The sequence below is a fragment of the Notolabrus celidotus genome, chromosome 3 (genome assembly GCF_009762535.1).
Source record: "Notolabrus celidotus isolate fNotCel1 chromosome 3, fNotCel1.pri, whole genome shotgun sequence".
Classification (NCBI taxonomy): Eukaryota; Metazoa; Chordata; class Actinopteri; order Labriformes; family Labridae; genus Notolabrus; species Notolabrus celidotus.
In genome coordinates, this window is record NC_048274.1 from 7138461 (window position 1) to 7158719 (window position 20259).

Here is a 20259-nt window from a genome sequence, read left to right on the forward strand (position 1 = left end):
CTTGTTCTTTTTATGTTTATCTTAATTTTTGTTTGTACTGTTAATTATCATTTATTTATTATTATTATTTTATATTTCTTCTCTTTGTTGGTTTTGTATTACTTATATATAGTTTGTTAACTTTTGGTGAACCAAAAAATACTGAAAAAATGCAACAAAAAAAGCTGAATGTGACAAAAGTGATCTAAAAATAGTAAATCTGACCCATTTATTGTAAAAAATATGGACAAAATAGATGCTAAACTTGAAATAAAACCTTGAAAATAGAAAATGTGATGATGTTTTCTGCCTTTCATTGTTGCCAGATGACTCCTAAGTTTAGAGTTAGTGAACAGTTAATTATCAAAAGCATCAGTAGCAGTAGGTTAATTCATAATGGCACAGGAAACACAGACACATGCTCATATAGGTAGGCTAAATTTCTGCAGACCAGCTAAATGAAGCCACATTAAATCACTTTCAGGGGCAGTGGGGGTCGCAAGACTTTGGCACCTTCTTTTGGGGGTTGTGGGCTGAAAGTTTAGGAACCCCTGGACTAGAACACGCCATGTTTTCTTCTTTTGCGTTTCTATTTGCAGTATTATGCATGTCAAATGAACTAGCACTTTGCCAGCAGCTAGACATGAGTCACAGATGCTGAAGGCTGCAGGGGGTCATAGCAGTAAACACACTGTAGTAACCTGACTGACAGTTCCAGAGCTCTGAATGCAAACATCATAGTTCCCTCTGACAGTCTGTTCCCCGGCTTCAGGTTTTTATGGTGACAATAATGAAGATATTTTTCATGCTTTCTCTCCACAGCTCTCAAATGAGGGAGCAGTAGAAAATGTTTGATTTTTAATGGATGTGTTGTTAACCTTGACCGCAAAGCTCACAGCTTCAGTAAGGTCGCACGGGAGCAGTACGGCAAGCTGGTGATCATGCACAGCAACATGGAGACGCTGTATCAGAACATGTTGGAGTTCTTCGCCGTCGACCCCAAGAAGACTTCAGTGGAGGAGCTGTTCACTGATCTCAGCAACTTCCGCACCATGTTCACTGTGAGTATCCTGCAATTTTCTCATCTTGAAGGCACTCAAAGGGCTTTTACCTTACATGCCACATTCACGCACACATTAATTTACTGCTGTCAAAAGCATCCATCAAGTACAAACTAGTCACATTCACATGCATGCTCACACTGTCACATGTGGACTGCAGGAGCCGGGGATTGAACCAGCAGCCTTCTGGCTGTGCTCCAGCATTCCCACTCTGCTTCCACTTCTTTTAGCTGATTATGAAACAGACTTAAACAAATACTGATGTCTCTATATGACCCACAGAAGCAGACAACACCATCGATTACATGATTGACATGAGGTGTGTAGTTATTTTTAATGCCTGAGGTAATTAACAGATCCCAGTGTAGCGCCTGCTGATCTGTTTCTGGTGAATCTGAGTTTATGCAAATAGTAAGTAACAATCAATCAATCAAGCTATGTATCGAGCACCTTTCATACAATTTAAATGCAATTCAAAGTGCTTTACAGCGATTTAAGAAGAAAAAAGCACAAGTAAAATAATGTCAAAACATACTACGTATAAAAGACAACAAAATATTTTGAAGTAGAGACTAATGCACACCAACAACAATAAAATATATTTAATTGAAAATAAATGAAAGCATCAAAATAACAGTAAAAACAGAGAAAGTTGAAATAAACTAAATATTCAAGATAAAAAAAGGCACTAAAAATATCAATAAAACTAATTAGAAAAATAATAAAAAAATGTGAAAATATAATAAATTAATAAAATAACATTAAAATAAATTAAAAAAATAAGTAATTCAATTATGAAATCCCAAATAAAAGCCAAACTGAATAGATACGTTTTTAGTTTACATTTAAAAATGTCCAACTCCTCTCAGATCCTCCTGCAGGCTGTTCCATCGCCTTGGAGCGTCTTTGCAGCGTCACCGAAGTTTTTGTTCCACTCAGTATAGTAAAAGCATCTCTGAGATGTATTCTTGTGCAGTGCCTTAAAAACTAGTAAAATATATATACTGTATATTTTTTAAAAGTTGTATTTTGGGGCTTTTGCACCTTTACTAGAGAGGAGGGGACAGTGGATAGAGCTGGAAACTGGAAGAGAGGGTGGTGTAACTACATGTTGGAACCCAGGCCAACCGCTACATGGGCCTGCGACTTAACCATTAGGCCAAATCTGCATACAGTAAAATAATTGTGAAATTAAAAAGAAAAGAAACAGACAGCCAATGTAAAGATTTTTAAAAAAGCGTACTGTTTGCCTTCTTGCTGGTCTTTGTTTGAACTCTAAATGCTTCTTCGTTATGAATTAATAACAGTACACAGAGAATTAACCCTGGATTATTCTGCAAATAGAGGAATTATTTCTTGTGATATAATTACAATAGACAGGTCTTCAGTTTGCTGAAATATTATCACAATGGATGCATATTTGTAAAATTGAGAACGAAGGCCTTGTCAAGAAAACTTTTAAAATGCTCATTGTTGAAGTCTTATGGATGCATTCCACAAGGTCAGAGTATTTAATCACTGACGGTCTTTGGGTGTCACAACATAACGCAGATTTGACACCCAAAGTTGCAGCTTTTGATGTAGATAACATTCAAAGCAACATTTGCATGCAGACATCTGTTTAAAGAGAAGCTGTAAATGAATCATGGAGGCAGTGACGTCATTGTAGCAGAATGCATTAACCCTGTTTTTGCTCTCCATACGTACCTTAAAGCCTGCCAATACATGTTTGGTTGATACTATTCTGACACAAATGTACAACAAACAGAAACCAGAACCTTTCCATTTGTCCATTTATAGGCACCTTTCTGGTCACCCAAGGTCACCTTACAACATCGCAATAATAACAGCAACACTCAACAGTAAATAAATACATAAATACAACAGAACAACAATGCAATACTAGAAAAATGAAAGGGAAAGGGAAGTCATTCCAGTCCCAAAGAGACAGATTAGAGTGAGTATGCTTGGCAGAAAAGATGAGTTTTTAGGTGGGATTTGAAGGTGGTTGGAGAGGTGGAATTTTGTACGTCCAGGGGGAGAGAGTTCCAGAGGCAGGGGGCCGAGCGGGTGAAGGCTGTCGACCCCATGGTGGTCAAGCAAGCAGGTGGGAGGGTGAGTTGGATGGATGAGGAGTTGTAAATTCAAGTTTTCATGTGGAATCTGTAAATGAATATTATTTTTTGATTATTTATTCACAATATTAGTCTTAGCTCATCTTTAATAGCATCAAAAACACAGAGAGGGATTTTGTTGTTGTCCAGCATCGGTGCACACAGACAGAGTCCTCCCTTTGGAGTGTTTACTGGTTCCACTCAGGAGTGTAAGTGTTTTGAAATGTTAGAGCAAGGCTGCATTTTCTTGTGAACAGCCCTGAATAGCAAAAGAACAAGACAAATGCCTTCTTACTTGGAGTATCGAGTCTTGTTTTGAGAATAGCTTTGGTAAATCTTGAGCAGATGTTTGTGAACTCTTCTAAACTATTTGTATGCGTCGGCTGACACAGGACAGAGCCTTAACTTCTCCCATCAGTGCCCTGTAGTATAATGCAAATCAGAACAGTGCCAGTCCTGTGTAGTCCAGTCTCACTACAACATTTATGTCATCCCTGAGCTCTGTGGCCTTATCAGTCCGGTGCTGCTGTGAGCTGTGGAGCTGTGGAGACCCACTGTGTTTAATCAGCAGGATTAGTGGCACAGGCCACTGGGCGCGACAGATAATAGTAGCTAATTAGCCTACTAAAGTTCCAGCCCTGCCCCCATCTTAACATCTACCTCACACACACAAATGGATTTCATGCCTCTCTGACTTTTTTCCTGTACAGCCATTAGTTATGCTTTGGATTTGCTCGTGCGCTACAGCTTCGTCTCCACACTTGCAGGTTTCTCAGAGGCAGGTTTATCTGAATCCTGTGTTTTTATATGATTGTGTAATTAATGGAGATGCAACATGTCTTACCAAGAAAAGTTATCACTTCATTGATTCATTTGATAATTTTCTTGTGGTCATTAACCTTTATCTTTCTCTCTTAGCCTCAGTCGTAAGCTCCTCTCTGAGTGACACTTGTGTGCACATATTGCAGACGTCTCCTGTGTGCTGCACACTCATTTGTAAACTCTACAACTCGTCTGGAGAGAGGCTTTTTAACATAGGTCTAGAGTTAAGTATTTGACTGTTGTGTGAGTGAAATTGTGCATGAAAATGTACAAAAGCACTGAAGTGCTTTGGCGAATCTTTTGAATGTTAGCCAGCCGGAGCAAACATAAAAACATTTCCAATTCAGAGAAAAAAGTACAAACCAGTCAAAACACAAACACCCTGCAAATAAAAGAAGGATGCCACAGAAAGCCAAAAACAAATTCATTAACAGCGAACACTTAAAAACCCCGAAATCAAATGGAACGGCTTCACATCAAGTCGACGCGACAGAAGTTCAGCAAGCCTGAAGAGGGAGTGAAGAGTTAAACAAACAGCTCAGTGCGACCTGGGAGACAGAACAGACGGGAGAGTGTTTTAGTTTTGAAGCGTGAAGAAAAGTGGCGTAATGAGGCGACATAAAAAGGTAAGTATTCTTTTTAACATTCTCCCCGCTTCAAAAAAACCCCACACTCTCTCATCTGGTCGTCTCTCTCTCGGGTCAAAAATCAAGCTGTTCCATTCGGCGCTCACCCCCGAGGACTGAATAACTTCTGTCAGGTTGACTGAGTATGCAGTGTTTTCTGTTGCATTTGTTTTTGGGGGTTTGTTGGTATTTAACTTTGCACCATTTCTGTTTTTTCGTTGCTGTTAATATATTTGTTTTGGCTTTCTGCAGGATTTTTTTAAAGCCACCCAAACATTTGTTGCTCGGAGAAATCCAATAAAAAGAACTGATGAGGTTTAAAAACTGAAAGAGGGACTTTTCTCTCTGATTGGGAGCCAAGTTTAAGAACAACTGCTAACCACATCAAAACTCATCAAAAGCGTAAAATGTGATATGCAATTAATTGGATTTTAAACATTTTAAGAATTGTTCTGTATTGGCCAAACATGTATTAGTAGGCTTTAGTGTTTGCAAGGAAACAACAGCATGTATGGAGAGCAAAAACAGGTTTAATGCAGACTCCATATTTAAAAACACATGCAGTATGAATGCATGAAAATGTGGCACAAACTGATATACTGGACCTCTTCTTTTCTGATACAAAAATCTAACAAATCAATCAATCTTTATTGGTATAACGCCAAATCACAACAAATGTTATCTCAAGACGCTTTAACAAACAGAGCAGGTCTAGACCATACTCGATGTTCTATTATTAACAAAGACCCAACATCAAGACAGGATAAGATCCAGTCCCATCTTACAGATAGGACTCAGTCTGATCTCATCTTAATCCACCATGAGCAGAGCACTTTGCAGCATTTAGAAAGTTACAGTGGGAAGGACAAAATTCCTTTAACAGGCAGAAACCTCCAGCAGGACCAGACTCCTGTTAGACACACATCTGCTGAGACCGAATTGAGGAGAACAAGAGAGAGGGAGCAGTGATAGTGATGAGACGAGTAGTTGTAGCTATTGCTGCTGGAGTCCAGCACATCCGTATCAGCTGTAGTCTGGAACGTCCACAGCAGGAGGACGTCTACGGCAGCTCAGAGGAACCTGTGAGACAAGGGAGTCTATGGTTAGTAACTTTAATGGGGCAGGAAGAGTTAAAGTAAGAGACAGGCAGAGAGAGGAGAGAGAGGGAAAGACAGGATCCCAGTGTGTCAGTCTAAGCCTGTAGCAGCATAACTAAGACCTGGTCAAAGCCTGATCCAGCTCGAACAATAAGCTTCACCAAAAAGGAAAGTTTGAAGCCTACTCTTAAAAGTAGAGAGGGTGTCTGCCTCCTGGACCCTGACTGGTAGATGATTCCAAAGGAGAGGTGCCTGATATCTGAAGGCTCGACCTCCCATACTACTTTTAGAGACTTTAGGTAGGATGAGCAGGCCTGCATGTTGGGAGCGTAGTGTTCTAGAAGGGTAATCGGGCACTATGAGCTCTTTAAGATACGAAGGTGCCTGACCATTAAGAGCTTTGTAGCTCAGAAGAAGGATTTTAAATTCTAGTCTAGATTTTATGGGGAGCCATCACATCCTCGCACCTTGTTTTCTCGCATCATACTCAGGCTGCTGTATGTGGCATCCTACTTGTGTTTGAGGAAACTAGACAGACTGAAAGAAACAGGAAATAAAAGCACCAGATGCTGTGCTTTTATTCTGGCGGTCTCTTTTCTTTCACCTGTGATATTGATCCCATGACAGATCTGTGCTGGGATTCTTCTGCTTACTTTAATGGTCAAACTCCATTTTCTACTGTCTGTGTTTGGACATGTGTCAAACCCAGAGCGATGATAGAATACCTCAATATGTTCCATGAATTTCTGTAATGTCATTTGATTAATATGAGGAATAATACACCATATGACATGGACATGATAGTGTTTGATAGTGCGGCTGTAATCCACTTCAGTTCAGCTCCGTGGGTCAGGCTCGGGTTCTGTCGAAGCTTTTATGTTCACACCAAACATAACAGTTAATGACTCAGCCAGTGAAAGGTGAACGAGCCAAGTGTTATAAAGACCAGCATTATATGGTCAAAACTCCCAAGGTGGCTATTTATTCCCCTGTGATAGGTCAAGGTGTAAGCAGCTTACACCCTCAGCAATTCCTTCAAATGGTCACATCACGCAGACATATCTCGGGAGAAGCCAAGGCCAGGTCAATGAACGTAGGCATACAGTAAATCTCAGCTGTGTAACCTCTCGGTCAAATCTGTGTCAGCGTTTACTCTGCTGTGCCAAGGCCCATGCTAATAGGTACGTGCTGTCTCCAACCCCCGCCTGAAGCCAACTGAGCCTTGAACTGTGTGTATGTTTCTCATGGAAAAGGGTGTGTGTGTGTTTGTTTGTGTGCGTGTGTCATTTTGTATTGGCAATTTTTTATAGGGGAAGCTGCTTAGCTTTTCACTCAAAAAAGAGGTACACACACCCACATACACACATACACATACACACATACACCATGCTCAGTCACCCGTACGAAGGAGACCCAGGGCGAGGCCGCACATCTGACAGGAATCCAATTGAGCGTGTCTAATGGCGGACATCCAGGAGAGGAGGAGGGGGGAAGCAGACCTGCAGTGATGAAGGAGAGCGGAGGGCAATTTCCTCAGAGAGCTGGTTCTCTCTCTCTCTCTCACTCTCTCTCCTTCTCTCCCTCTCTGACATTACAGTAAAAATGAATGCTGTGTCAGATGGCAAAAATCACATGACACTTCATCTTTTTGTGCTTTCAGCCTGTTCATTACTATCTCTCAGAATCAATGTGCTTTCAGTTTTTATTATTTCTACACTTATTATTTCCTTCAAGTTGAATTATGAGTAAAAACCGACAAACTTTGCTTAAAACGACCTTTTTTAAGGTACCACGCTCCCTTAATGTCCACTCGTTCCTCTTTGTATGATATTGCTAATTGGTTCAGTGATGCCAGAAGACACTGTGGCCTTTTGCTTCCTGATCATATCATTTTTGATTGAACCAGGATGTTCAAATGTATCCTCTTAAGCTGCTCTGTTCTCTTTGAGAAGTTGAAGACTGATCCTCTCTTAAACAGGCCCACTTGTTGTATTGACCCATTATTGACTAATCAATGTTTTTTTCCGCGGCTGCTGGCAGCAGTCATGGGTCTGGTTTTAGATAAGATGTAATTTTCCCGTTTTAAACTTCCTCTTATGTTACTGAAACCACCTGCCGTTCATTGAATGACAACTACAGGCTACAGAGAGCGAATCCCTCTGGCTCTGGTGCCCCTTAGTTAATCTTCAGTCCCCATCATGACATTGATACTTCTAATGATTCAAAATGGTTCAAATGATAAGATTATAAAATAAACAATACAATCATTTTTTTCCTGTTGCAAATGATCAGGCTCCCCATGCAGAGGAATAATCCGTAAAGATCTGATGGTTTGAGCTTCCTCTTGTACCACCAGTGAGCCACCAATAGGCACAACATTTTGTGCCTATATTGAGACTGAAGCATCCCAAGTAGGTTGTTATTTAAAACCATGACTTAACATTGCTTACTATCCTCTGTAATTTGTTTTATGGAGTATTTATTCCCCTCAGGATAAATGATAATGTTTTGGTAGCCTGATCTTGTATCCTAAATGTTCCTTATGTATGCAAAATTGAGGACTTTTCTATAATCATTAGCTGTTATTTCAAAATCTGGCTCAAATTTGCTAATGTTAGCATGCTTGTAGTGCGTCATTGGCCTAGCAATCGAGGCCAATCTAGGGGTGCACCCCATGTACAGAGGCTTTAGTCCTCGTTGCAGCGGTTGCTTGTTTGACTCCCAGCCTCGACAATTTGCCGCATGCCCTCCATTCTCTCTACTTCCCACGTTCCCACTCTCTTTCCTGTCTAATTAAGGCCCCAAAAATAACTTTAAAAAAAAATCAAAAGGTAGGTGTCATGATTTGAAAGCATAAACAAAAGTAGAGGGTCCAAAATGCAGACAGAAGAAAAGGGTTAAATAAACAAAAACTAACTCACAACTGAGAATCCATTTAGACTCACAGTGTCCAGTGTGTGGCTCAACGGGTTGAGTCAGTCGTCTATCAATCGAAAGGTTGGCAGTTTGATCCCAGCTCCTGCAGTCACATGCCAAAGTGTCCTTGGGCAAGACACTGAATGAGATTAGCTCACACTGATGGTCCCGTACTATAGCAGCCTCAGCCATCAGTGAGTGAATGTGGTGTGAATGGGTGAATGTGACGAGTAGTGCGAAAGCGCTTTGAGTGCTTAGAAAGAAAAGAGATATGTAAGTACAAGTCCATTTACCGTACTAATATTTAATATATGTGCCAACGTACTACTAAACAAAACTGCTAACAGGGCTCAAATATCTTGTTCAATGGAACAAGTGATACTTTTATTTGTTGGTTATTTTTAAGGGATTTTGCCTTTATTGATAACACGGACAAGAGTGTTGGATTACATGCATACATGGGGTGCACACCTTAACCACTAGTCTTAACCAGCACCAGCACATTTAAAAATCACTACATTGCACTGACAGTCTGTTAGTTGTGGTAAACATCTTAGACTAGATCACTTCCTGTTTAATATTAATTTCTGTTGATAGTAGCAACTGCTCTGTTTATGTTCGACTTTAGTAATTGAATTTGATGATTTAATGAGAGAGCTGCTTGATCAAGAGGAGAGGAAGTAGAGTCAGAGTTTGATTAAGTTCACATTAGGCATCCATCACAGCTGTCTAGCTCGTAACCTGGGATCACTTCATTATTGAAAACGTATTATGTGTCAGTACTCTTCATCGTGCCTTTTCTTTTTCCTTATTCTCTCTGCCCATAATTTACCAGATTGGACTCCCATTAACTATATAGTAATTTCTGAATCAGTAGTTGCCGGGAGCAGGTGACATTTTCTTTCCATTAAATCAAAGTTAACTTTGTGGAGGAGTTTAAAAGTAAAGCTTTGGTTTATCTCAGACATTTAGTTTTCATCTCTCTGCTCTTTTTGTGTAACCTGTTGAATCGTACACATCAGTGTCTTTAGCTGTTATCTTCTACGTGAGTGAGTAAAGATGCATTTTATTTGTCAGCAAACTTCATTTTCAATTCAGTCTGTCTATGAATAGGAAAACAAGTGGCAGTCAAAGAGTCAGATCGGTATATGCAGGTTAAGATCATCTTTTGAATGTGATGCTGAAGGGTGTAAAACGCTTAAAGGCTGCTGTGCACGGCCATGGAGAAAACAGGACTCAAGAATATGCTGCTTATTTTGGAGCGGTTGCAGATATTCATCGTTTTCAGTCACGTGAGCAGCGTGAAGCCTGGAGGTCATAGAGAGTAAGATTACGTCTTACATTGAACGCTCTGTGGAGCTGCAGCTTGTTAATCATCCATCTCTTCAGAATAAGGCATATTTTTATCACCTGAACTTCACATTGGTGGTGTTTACATGTATCTAAAGAAGAATCCTTCCCTTTTCATTGCCGGCAGGGTGAAAGTCTATAAAAGTACAGACGGATGAATGTGTTTAAGATCCGGGCGGGTCAGTAATGCTGCAGATTGAGGTGAGGGCTAAGAAACTCTTCCTCATCAGAGCAAAGGTGATTGATATCATTCATGCAGACGTGTAAAACCGTCTCTACAAGCCTTAACACTAAATCTAAACCTTCTCCTAACCTTACCTCAGACCGCTTTATCACCAGACTGTCAGAATCAAAGTGTTGTTAGCTGGTTTGCTAGCGGTGTCAACAATTTAGCACTGGAGTTGTTTCCATCGGTCCATGCACAGCGACCATGTCAGAACGACATCGACTAAACATACATGAATTAAAATACTCTGTGTTTACTTCAACTTACCGTTAATGAAATGTTCAAAGCTCAAAGACGTGTGGACTTTGATCCTTGTTTCTTTCCCTCAGCAGGAGCGTCTAATATAATGAATTCACATCTCCTCCTCTCAGGGTTTTCTCTCTCTGATGGATTCTGAAGAAACAGAACCCGGGCTTGTCTCCTCGTCATCCTGAGACATTTAAAAACGTTTTTAGACATGTAGTTGGCAGCAGTAGGAAGCCTTTATTGCCCTCCAAGTGGGCGGGTCCATAAGTGTGTGACGTCACGTTCAAATTATGAATTGAATACTGTTACACTCTACTATTAGTTATTTATGTTTCTGTTTTATCTCAGCAGGCTCGTTGTTGCTAAATGGACAGCATCTATATGTTTTGAATCAGAGTGGGCTGTGTCATTTCCAACAGCGGTCACTCGTACGCAGACATAATCAGCGGCTGTGAGTGGGCCTCGCTAAGTGACTGCCCCTCTTTATTATGCCGTTGTAGTTTACCGTACACTACATGGCCCTCACAGTGTGTCTGTCTCAGTGTATCCACTCATGTAGCGTTGGCATTAGTATTCAATCACTGACCTGCCTGTCAAGCTGCACCATGTGAATAACACAAGAGGAGGGGAGCCGAGGAGGAGGGCGAGGACGAGGAGGAGGAGGAGGAGATGGATGTTTGATAAAAGCCCAGACTTGCTTGCTTTAAGTGACTGACTATTGATCAGGATGGCAATCATGCTAGCACTCTGTTAAGTCATGCTGTCTGTCTCATGGCTGTGGCGTTATTGAGCTATAGACACCACTGTGTGGATTTAACAACCCTATGACACTCGGATTATAGAGCCTGTATGCACCATGATTATTCTTATTGCAGTATAAAGTATAAGTATTAGATAATGCTTCATGGAAAAGCAGAGTAGAATTTATATTTGGTGACAAGTTTAGAAGAAGGCTTGTGCACATATCATTAGCAGTAAAAAATATGTTTTCCCAGGATGCTCTAGAATCCACTGTTCTTTGTTTGCAGTCTGATGGATCTTGTACAAGTTCCTCAGGTCTTAAGACTTTTATTGAAACAGTAAATGACATAAATGCTACAAGCTCCATCCCATTGATTCTGAAAGCATAAGAATATTCCGGCGCCGTTGGCCAAGCAGTTTGAGCACTAGCCCCTTATACAGAGGCCATAGTCCTGCAGAGGTCACTGGTTTGACGCCCAGCCTCAATCATTGGCTGCATGTCTTCCCCTGCTCTCTGCTCCCCACATTTTCTGTCTCTCTTCAGCTGTCCTATCTATTAAAAGCCCCAAAATATAACTTAAAACATTAAATTAAAGGAAATAAACACAAGAAACTGGAACTTGATGTTTGTAATTGAAATGCAGTGGTTGGTCAAACAAGGCACCAAAGTCTGCCCTGTCTAATCTCCTATCCTCTGCAGATAAAGTTGTAGAAGCCTAAAAATATAACTTTTAAAAAAAGTATGTTTTCCTGAAATGGCTTTGCATTTTTTTTTTTTTTTGCTGACAAGTTTCCAATTAAAGTTTTTGAATTAATTCATGCATTTTATTGTCATGCTGCATAAACAGAGAACTGACATATCAGGAATTTTATCTATTTATTTATATTTATGTATTTATTTATATTTATTTATTTTAAATTTTTATTAATGCACTTACTTTGATTGAAAGTGCCTGTCACAACTTCCTAGTGTTAGTCATTCCAGTTGCCCTTATACATAATATATAGGAATATCAAAATATTAATAGAAAGAAGGAATAAAATAAGATATGGAATGAATTGCCAGAAACAATAAATGTAAGGTCAGAAGCGCAGGATAGTTTAGAATAAGTAAGTACAACTGAACTCAATTCATTTTTATTTATATAGCATCTTTTATACATCCAAGCATGAAGCCCAAAGTGCTTCACAAAAGAACAGAGAGACAGAAACCAACAGAAATGGGTAAAATTATTCAAGACTAACACTAAAGAGGGGGGAGTAATATGAAATACTTAAAAAATATAATCATTATGATCAAATCAATAAAATAAAATCAGATAAAAATCAGAAAAAGAAAAAAAATACAATAAAATCAATAAAATACAATCTGAGAAATATCAGAAAAATAAAATAGAATAGAATAGAACATAATAAGAAATAGTAAAATGAAATTAATATAAATGAAGTTAAAACAATGGTCATAATGGTAATAATGCAAAAGCTCTGAGAATGAAGGTAATAGGATATTAAAGTAGTAAGGGAGGAGTTGTAAAGTTTAATAGCCAAAGGCAGGACTGACTTCCTGCAGCATTCTTTGCTTCATTTAGGGAGTGAGTCTTGTACTGAACGTGCTCCTGTGTGGTGGATGTTGTCCATGATGGAGTGCAGCTTTGAGGGCGTCCTCCTCTCTGTCACGGCCATCAGAGTCAAGAGAGTCAAGAGCCACCCTGACACCGGGCTTGGGGATGAGTTTCACCTCAGCCTGGCCTCAATAGGATAGGATGGCACTGACCACCATAGACTCTTGAATGAAACTACATTATAACTTAAAAAAGAGAAACTGACTTCTGTGATTTGATAAAAAGGTCTATTTTATGTCACTTCTTCGTCTAACTCCACTGTTTGGGTTAATAAGTGCACACAAGAAAAGGTTGAAATTCAAATCAAATGTAGACGCTGACTGCTGCTCTGAGCACTTGTCACACAGAAGTGGTTTTGAATGTGGACTTTTGATCACAGTTGATCTGCAGGTGTGCGTTAAACGTCAACATCCACCCACAAAGCAGCTCCGCTAAGCTGCGTTCAGCCTCGGCTCCTGCTTATCAGCCTGTTAAAACTAAATCATAATGCTTTTAAGTGACTGGAAAAAGCTCACAGTAGCCACCAGGCAATGGTGAAGCTGTCATGCTAACCCCAACACCTACACACGCTGACACACGCTGAGGCTTGATTCCGTGCATTTACACTTCATTCTATGCTGAGTAAGAGTCACATTAAAACGCTTTCCAACATCCACACATTGTTTTCTTTTGAAAGGCCGTCCTACCCGAAATATCCACTTTAAAGGAGACACACAAAAAGGAAAAGTTATCAAGGTTAATAATCATTGAAATGAAAAAAGAGCCAAAAGAAAAATCAAGAAGCAGGAGTTTCTATACATGTCCTTAGGTCACTCTTCATCACTCTGAGGCTCTCTCCTCCTTGGTCTCGTATTTGAAGTTAAAACCAGGTCAGCGGTGCACCTCAGACGCTTCATCTGACTTAAATGGTGCTTGATAAAGATGTCTGTGGGGTTTGACAGCTGCCTCTGCCTTTGACAGGCTCTTCACTTCTGTAATTAACTCCACTTAGCAATCCGTCTTGTTTTCTCCTTCTTTCTGCCTTTGTCTCACTTTCCCTCTTCTCTCTCTCTCTCTTCCCCACAGCAAGCGCTGAAAGAGAATCTGAAGCGGCGGGAGTCAGAGGAGAAGCAGAGGAGAGCACGGGCGGCCAAGGAGAAGGCTGAGCGAGAGAAGCAGGAGAGGCAGCAGAAGAAGAGGAGGCTGCTGGAAGTCAATGCAGGTACAGGTTGTTCAATCTGTTCCGCCCTGTCGATGCGTGCATTGTTGAGGCTTTTACAGAGGGCTCAATCAATCTAGGATCAAATGGTGGAGGAGATCACTCCAAGACAAAGACGACCATTTGTCAGTTAAACACAAGCCCCATTTGAATGCACTAAAGGAGACACCTCTTTATCACAGTTCACTATCACTCTCCTGAAAAATTGAAATGTGCATCGACATTGAAATGTGCAGAGATAAAGTAAATACAGAACTCTGCACTGTGTGTTCTTGTCAGTCCCCCATAAATGATCATTTCAGACCAAACAACACATCACATGTAGAGTCCCTGATATTCAAAGTAGTAATATAATTATAAATACACCATACTCTACGTGCTGTCTTACAACACTGCCTTGTTTTTGTGTAGTACAAGGACAACACACTTCTCACTCTCCAGCTCTCAAGGTAAAATTAGGATTATTGATTGTTCATTGATCCAAGTGTAGGAATTCACCTCTGGCCTGACCCCTCTTTGGAGGTCAGGGCAAAACGCTGATCCCGGAACAGCTTTCGTCAGGACTGTTGGGTTTCAATAGATTGCTACAAGAAACTTTAACAGGATGGATGATTGCTTAAATGACCTCTAACCCAGGTCACCTGATTGAAGGACAGCCTGAGTAACCACAATTCATCCAAAGAGTAGTTTGGATGAGAAGATCTTTGTTGTTGCCGACTGTGAAGGGTGGTGGTTAAACTGGTGTTGAGGTCTACAATCATATTATATGGGACTACAACAGCGCTACATAAGAGTTCAACTTTTTAAATGGAAATACATGATGGTGTGTCATTATAACTACAGGTTCTTGCTAAATGTTACAAACAGGACATTTGGAAATTGACTGAAGGTGCCGACTAAACCTACACTCCTCAGGAAAAGAAAGATTTTCAAAATAAAAGCGTAGATTCTTCATACAGAAAAGTTGAGCCACACATTTCTCTGAGAGCACTTTTGTTGTAAGTTAGGATTGGAAAAGCTGTTAATCAGAATGTTAGCCACTAGTTCTGGGACACTTAGAGAACAGAAAAAACAATCAGAACAGTCCAGGAACCATTATTTTTTACTTTGCATCAACATATGCCATACGAAGAAGCAGCAGCTGCAAAAACATATGTTTTGAACCACATTGGTACTAGCAAGGGTAAAATTACATGACACATTCATGCTGTTCAGATCAATAGAAACATTACATTCATGCTTAGGCTTTTAAATCTACAATACGACTACAAAATATGCATGAAGCTAGACTGAAGAAGACCAAAAAACACAACACCTCACCGATCCCTAAATCCAACTTGGTACATTCCATTTGCTAACACCTGGGCCTGTATGCACGTCAGGCCATTACAGAAACGGGATCTTTAGTCTTAACGTACCGTTATTGAATGGCCCATTTGGCCGTAGCTTTAGCCGCTTGCACGACTGCAAATAATTGGCCAATTAACTAATTGCGCCATGAAAGCGAGGCTGGTGCAAAACGTCATATGTCCAGGGAACCACTTCGAAAACCCAGATCCAACAAATTCCAATTAACATAAACAACAATAAACCTGGCGAGGGGTTCCGATGTGACTGAGAGAAGTTCAGGAAAAAACACATTTTATTACAAGAATATAGAATGAACAAACAACTGTTATCAGCGAGTCAACCGTCAAAGATAACAAACAAGGAGAAAGGGAAAGTTTGGCTTCAGATCTTGAACCGGGTAAATGCACGTGGTGTTTCTGAGCGCACAGTAGAAGACCTAAAAAATAAAATAAGCAACATGAAAGCAGCTTTGCACAAGCACTGCCACCAACGTGGTCCAGGTAGAGGACTAAACATGCTTAAATGGTAACGCATAAGCACTATGTCCGCCATCCTTTAAACAGCCTAACAGGTGCGGTAATGCTGCCGTTAGCACCTGTAATAGTGGGATCTACCGCCATTAAATGTAATGCTTTGTTGGGGCGTTAACCTGGCTCATGCATACCGCTAATCGATTTTATTTTCACCATTAGTACAAACGGTCAGTTTTCACCGCTAATGATGGACGTGCATACGGGCCCAGGTGTTTATAAAAGCACCGTCCTTAACAAGGAAGTTGAACTCAGACAGATCAGTAATTAATCAAAGTGATAAGAAGCAAGAAAACAAACATATAAATGAGACCTTGTTAAACATGTGTATCAACTAACTGATAGATCCTAATATCATCTGCATACCGCATTAAACGGCGACAACCAAATATTCACCATACTCAGAAATCCAGAGTGTTTCCCCTGACTGTTGGAGGAGTAAATGATGCTGTAACACGTATGTACAGTTTAACTCGACCCTCGCAGCAGAAGATGAGTTAATGCTCAGTGTCACCCCCTTCCAGAGGTCTAAAATCCTGTCGTAAAAACAGCTGTGAAGAGATTTTTGGCGCCCCCATAACCCTTGACACTCATGAATCTGTTACTTTAACTGGACTTCCAGGATTGTATTTCATGTCTGGCTGCTACTTAAAGTCACATCCCCTCACGAGGGCAGCACTTTGCGTCATGCATAACCAGTTTCAGTGTGACGTCGGATCATGTGAAGCTCCTCTTCTCAAGTCAGTGACACAGATTTGGATTTTTCTTTAGATGTGTTTATCTTTTGGATCACCCTGCTCTTTTTTAAGGTAACATAACTCACCCTGTTTCATCATGTCATGTTTGTTGGAGCAGTACACAAAGTTTCAGACCTAAAATTTCCCTCTGGAAGTGTCACATTGTGTTTTCAAAAACATGTTGTGGAGTCTCTTTTGATGTTCTCCGGCCTGGATAGGTGCTTCACTGATTCCCTCCTGTATTGATAGATCTGTGATTTGAGCTGTGCCGCAGGCTGTTGTGTGCTTTGAGACATGGTGGTCCGAACACATGCTTTCATATTGTCAACTGATGTTAAGTACGTTTTTATGAAAACCTTTGCCTGTAAGAGTTTCCCTCGGGGGTAACGTAGCTAGAATGATAAAACTATTTACCAAGCAGGTTCAGGTGCAGTTGTGAAGACGGCAATGTTTACCTTATGTTAGAGCATCTGGCTCTGACTGCCAGTTGTTGCTTTCTCTGTTGTTGTGTTATTTTTACCCCCTACCCCTTTGGAGCAGCGCTGATGCCAGAAACTTGCTACACAGTGCAGCCTCCAGACCCGCTTCCAATGCCAAAGCAAAGGCTGGCAAAGCAGTTGAGCTTGGCAGTGCTAGAACTGCTCCAGCATGTATAGCTAACATGACTACGCCAGCCACTGTAGCACTCCTGTAGATGTTTGAGTGCGAGTAGAGAACCACCACGCTCCATCCAGGCCAAAGTGCTGCTGTGGGCATACTACAGAGCCAAACCGGGGCCTCTCTTGGCTGAAGTATAATAAAAACTCTCCACATGCCTTTGCTACGGCCTGGACCTCCTCAATTTTCACCATTTGCCACAGACCACCGAAAGTTTTACAAGTGTGGTCTCTTGCAAATGAAGGGTCATGTCCGCTGGCAATAAACCCCTGATTGATGGGCAGGTTAAGCACTGGATCGCCCCCCCGGTTTTGAAGTGGTTATCTGAGAATACCAGAAATACGATTAACCAAAAACAGGCCAGCATCTTGTGTACCGGCTGTGATTGTGAGAGTTGTTAGAGCCAATGCAACACACCACACACAGGCTGAAGCGCACCAATCCCCCAGCTTGGAGCTCATTGGTGGCGGCATTGTGCTGTAGGGTTGTTTCTCTGCAGAAGGCTGTGAACGTGGAGGGTAAATAAATGCAGGATATTTCGAGGGGAGGGAGGAGAAAGGGCTTTAAATTTGCCTCGGGGTGGCTCAATCAGAATTCAACCTTCAATCAAGAATTCATGGTAAGACTTTTATCCACTCACAGATGTCGTTCATGATGCAACAGAGCCGAGCAATTTTGTTGAACAATTTGGAGTGCCGACGACAGAAACCCATCCATGTAGTCAAAGCTGTGATTGCTGCCTCTTCCAAATGTTACACAAGTGTGGATGAATACTTATTCAATCAAGAATTTGAGGTGTCAGTTTTTGCGCTCACTTTAGATCAAATTGTTTGTACACTGATTAAGTAAACACTTTCCATTCGAGCTGTGTGTTTTTGTCCTAACATGAGTTTCAGTGACTGTCGCACGTCGAGTCTGAAGCCTGCTCAGATTGACAGCTTCGAGTTCTTCTCTCCCCCCTTCCCGTGCGTGCTTGAGTGTCAAGTTGTATTTTGCTGGGAACTTTTTCTTATTTCAGAAAAGTAGTTCAGAAATAAGAAAATCCTCAGAACAAACTTCTGCCAAATTTTGTCAGAAAGGCTTATACAAATATGCCCAGAGCTTGAAATTTATTTAGCTACGCTCAAATTAAGATAAAGCTAAAGGCAAACTCAGTGACATCCCCAAGAAGTGATGTTTCTGGCAATGAATGACAAACATGCACACATACACACACTCTCACACACACTTACATACACACAGATTGTCGGGATGAAATGAATATGTGATAGAGATTTGGCATTGTGCTTCAAACCCAGGACAGGATTTATTCACTCTCTCTCTCTCACACTCTCTCACTCTGTCTGTCTCTCAGCCTATTTATTAACTAAAGAGCTTTCTCTTTGTTTGTCAGGGAGGATTGTCCTCAATGGAGATTTTCTGTGTAATCATCTGATTATCCATCAATTCCCTAAAAAGCCCCAGAGAGGCTGCACATCCACATTATGCTGAAGGGCACAGCAATGAGAGACAGGGGAAGGAAGGAGGGGAGGGTTTCCTAGAGGAAATGATCAAAATGGATTTTAGCTTCTTTACCTTCTACAGGTATCTGCATTCAGACGGCTTCTAGCGCGCCTATTTAGGTATTCTGGAAATGTGAGATACTCCCAGTTTCCCTCATTTCCCTCTGTCTCTTTACCTGCCACACACTGGGCTGCTACCTACAATATAATATGCAGCCCGGTTTCATCAGCTGCACTGTGCTCTGTGGTAGTCTGAGAGGGAGAGAGAGAGAGAGCGTGCATGCATTTGCATACAGCCCTATGGAGATTGAAATTCAGATTGAATAGGTGTTTTTCCCCCCCTCCTCTAGCTGTGCCTGGCTTGTGTATGACAAATCTTTTGCATTAACTCCCAGGGTAGGCCGGGAGCGGGAATGTTTGTGGAGCGACAAATTACACATCAGAGCTTTATTTAACATTCCCTACATGGCTACAAGCAATGAACTATTAAGACGTCAAATACAAGAACAGTGAGAGATGCAACCCTGCATGCAAAGATACTGAAAAACATAGGAGGGGCATTGGAGAGAGAGAGAGAGAGAGAGGGAGGGAGAGAGGAATCATTTTTCAAAGCGGGCGCTCATATGAGATACCGTATGTTCTCATGAGATAGTTCTTAGATGCTGAGGGCGGACAAAGCAATGCCCCCTGTATCATGCAGTTGTATTGTAATGGTGCTTACAGTCAGTTTGCTTTTTACTTATCTGTTCCTCATACAAACAGCTGCTGTAAGTCTGCATCATTTGTCTGTTTTGTTGGTTGTGATTTTCTCCGTGTCTTTTGAGGATACTAAAAACAAAAACATCACAACATCACAAAACCAAAGCTGCAGCATAGTTTTAGAGTTTTTAAAGGGCTGACATGTCAGCAAAACTCAATGTCCCTTTGGAAAAAGCATCTACTAAATCAAACTGTAGCATTGTTACCAGACAAGGGGTGCACATTTAATTATTTTCAGGGATTAAAGCTGCTGTTGGTAGGAATGGTGTAAAAAAAATGTACTTTTTTTCTGCTGGGTTTGGAGAAAAGGTCATAAATACCAACCAGTGCTCATTTGTAGGTAAAGTAATTTGAGACTATTGAGAAATCTCTGTATTTTCCAATGCCTTTGTATCAAACAATGTTATTATTCCCCTTGTTCCCATTATCACGGACCAATCAGAGCTACTCCCCAACCCTCTGTCTTGATTGGTCGAGTGGCGGCCCCACAACGGGAAGCCTACTACTACTTCCTCATAGAACGAGCACAACAATCTTTTGTGGGCAGGGTTACAACAGCAGAGAGGGGAGGGGTAGTGTTGACATTCAAAATCTCTCTCAGAACTGCTGTTTATATCACGACTACCAACAGCAGCTTTAATCTTTAACTGACGGTGTTGAATAGCTAAGCATCATATTTGAGGCGTACAAAATTCTAACATGCTTAATATCAACGTGTGGAGCAGA

The 20259-nt window shown here is 40.9% G+C and overlaps 1 protein-coding gene across 4 annotated transcripts in view; it reads left to right on the top strand.

Moving 5' to 3' along the window:
- Positions 1 to 20259, top strand: part of LOC117810642 (protein diaphanous homolog 3-like) — a 256109-nt gene that overhangs the window by 157458 nt on the left and 78392 nt on the right. For all 4 annotated transcript variants that reach the window (XM_034680563.1, XM_034680566.1, XM_034680564.1 and 1 more), the window contains 2 exons: positions 876 to 1040; positions 13866 to 14001. In XM_034680563.1, coding sequence (XP_034536454.1) covers positions 876 to 1040; positions 13866 to 14001 — 301 coding nt within the window. The remainder of the gene's footprint in view (positions 1 to 875; positions 1041 to 13865; positions 14002 to 20259) is intronic.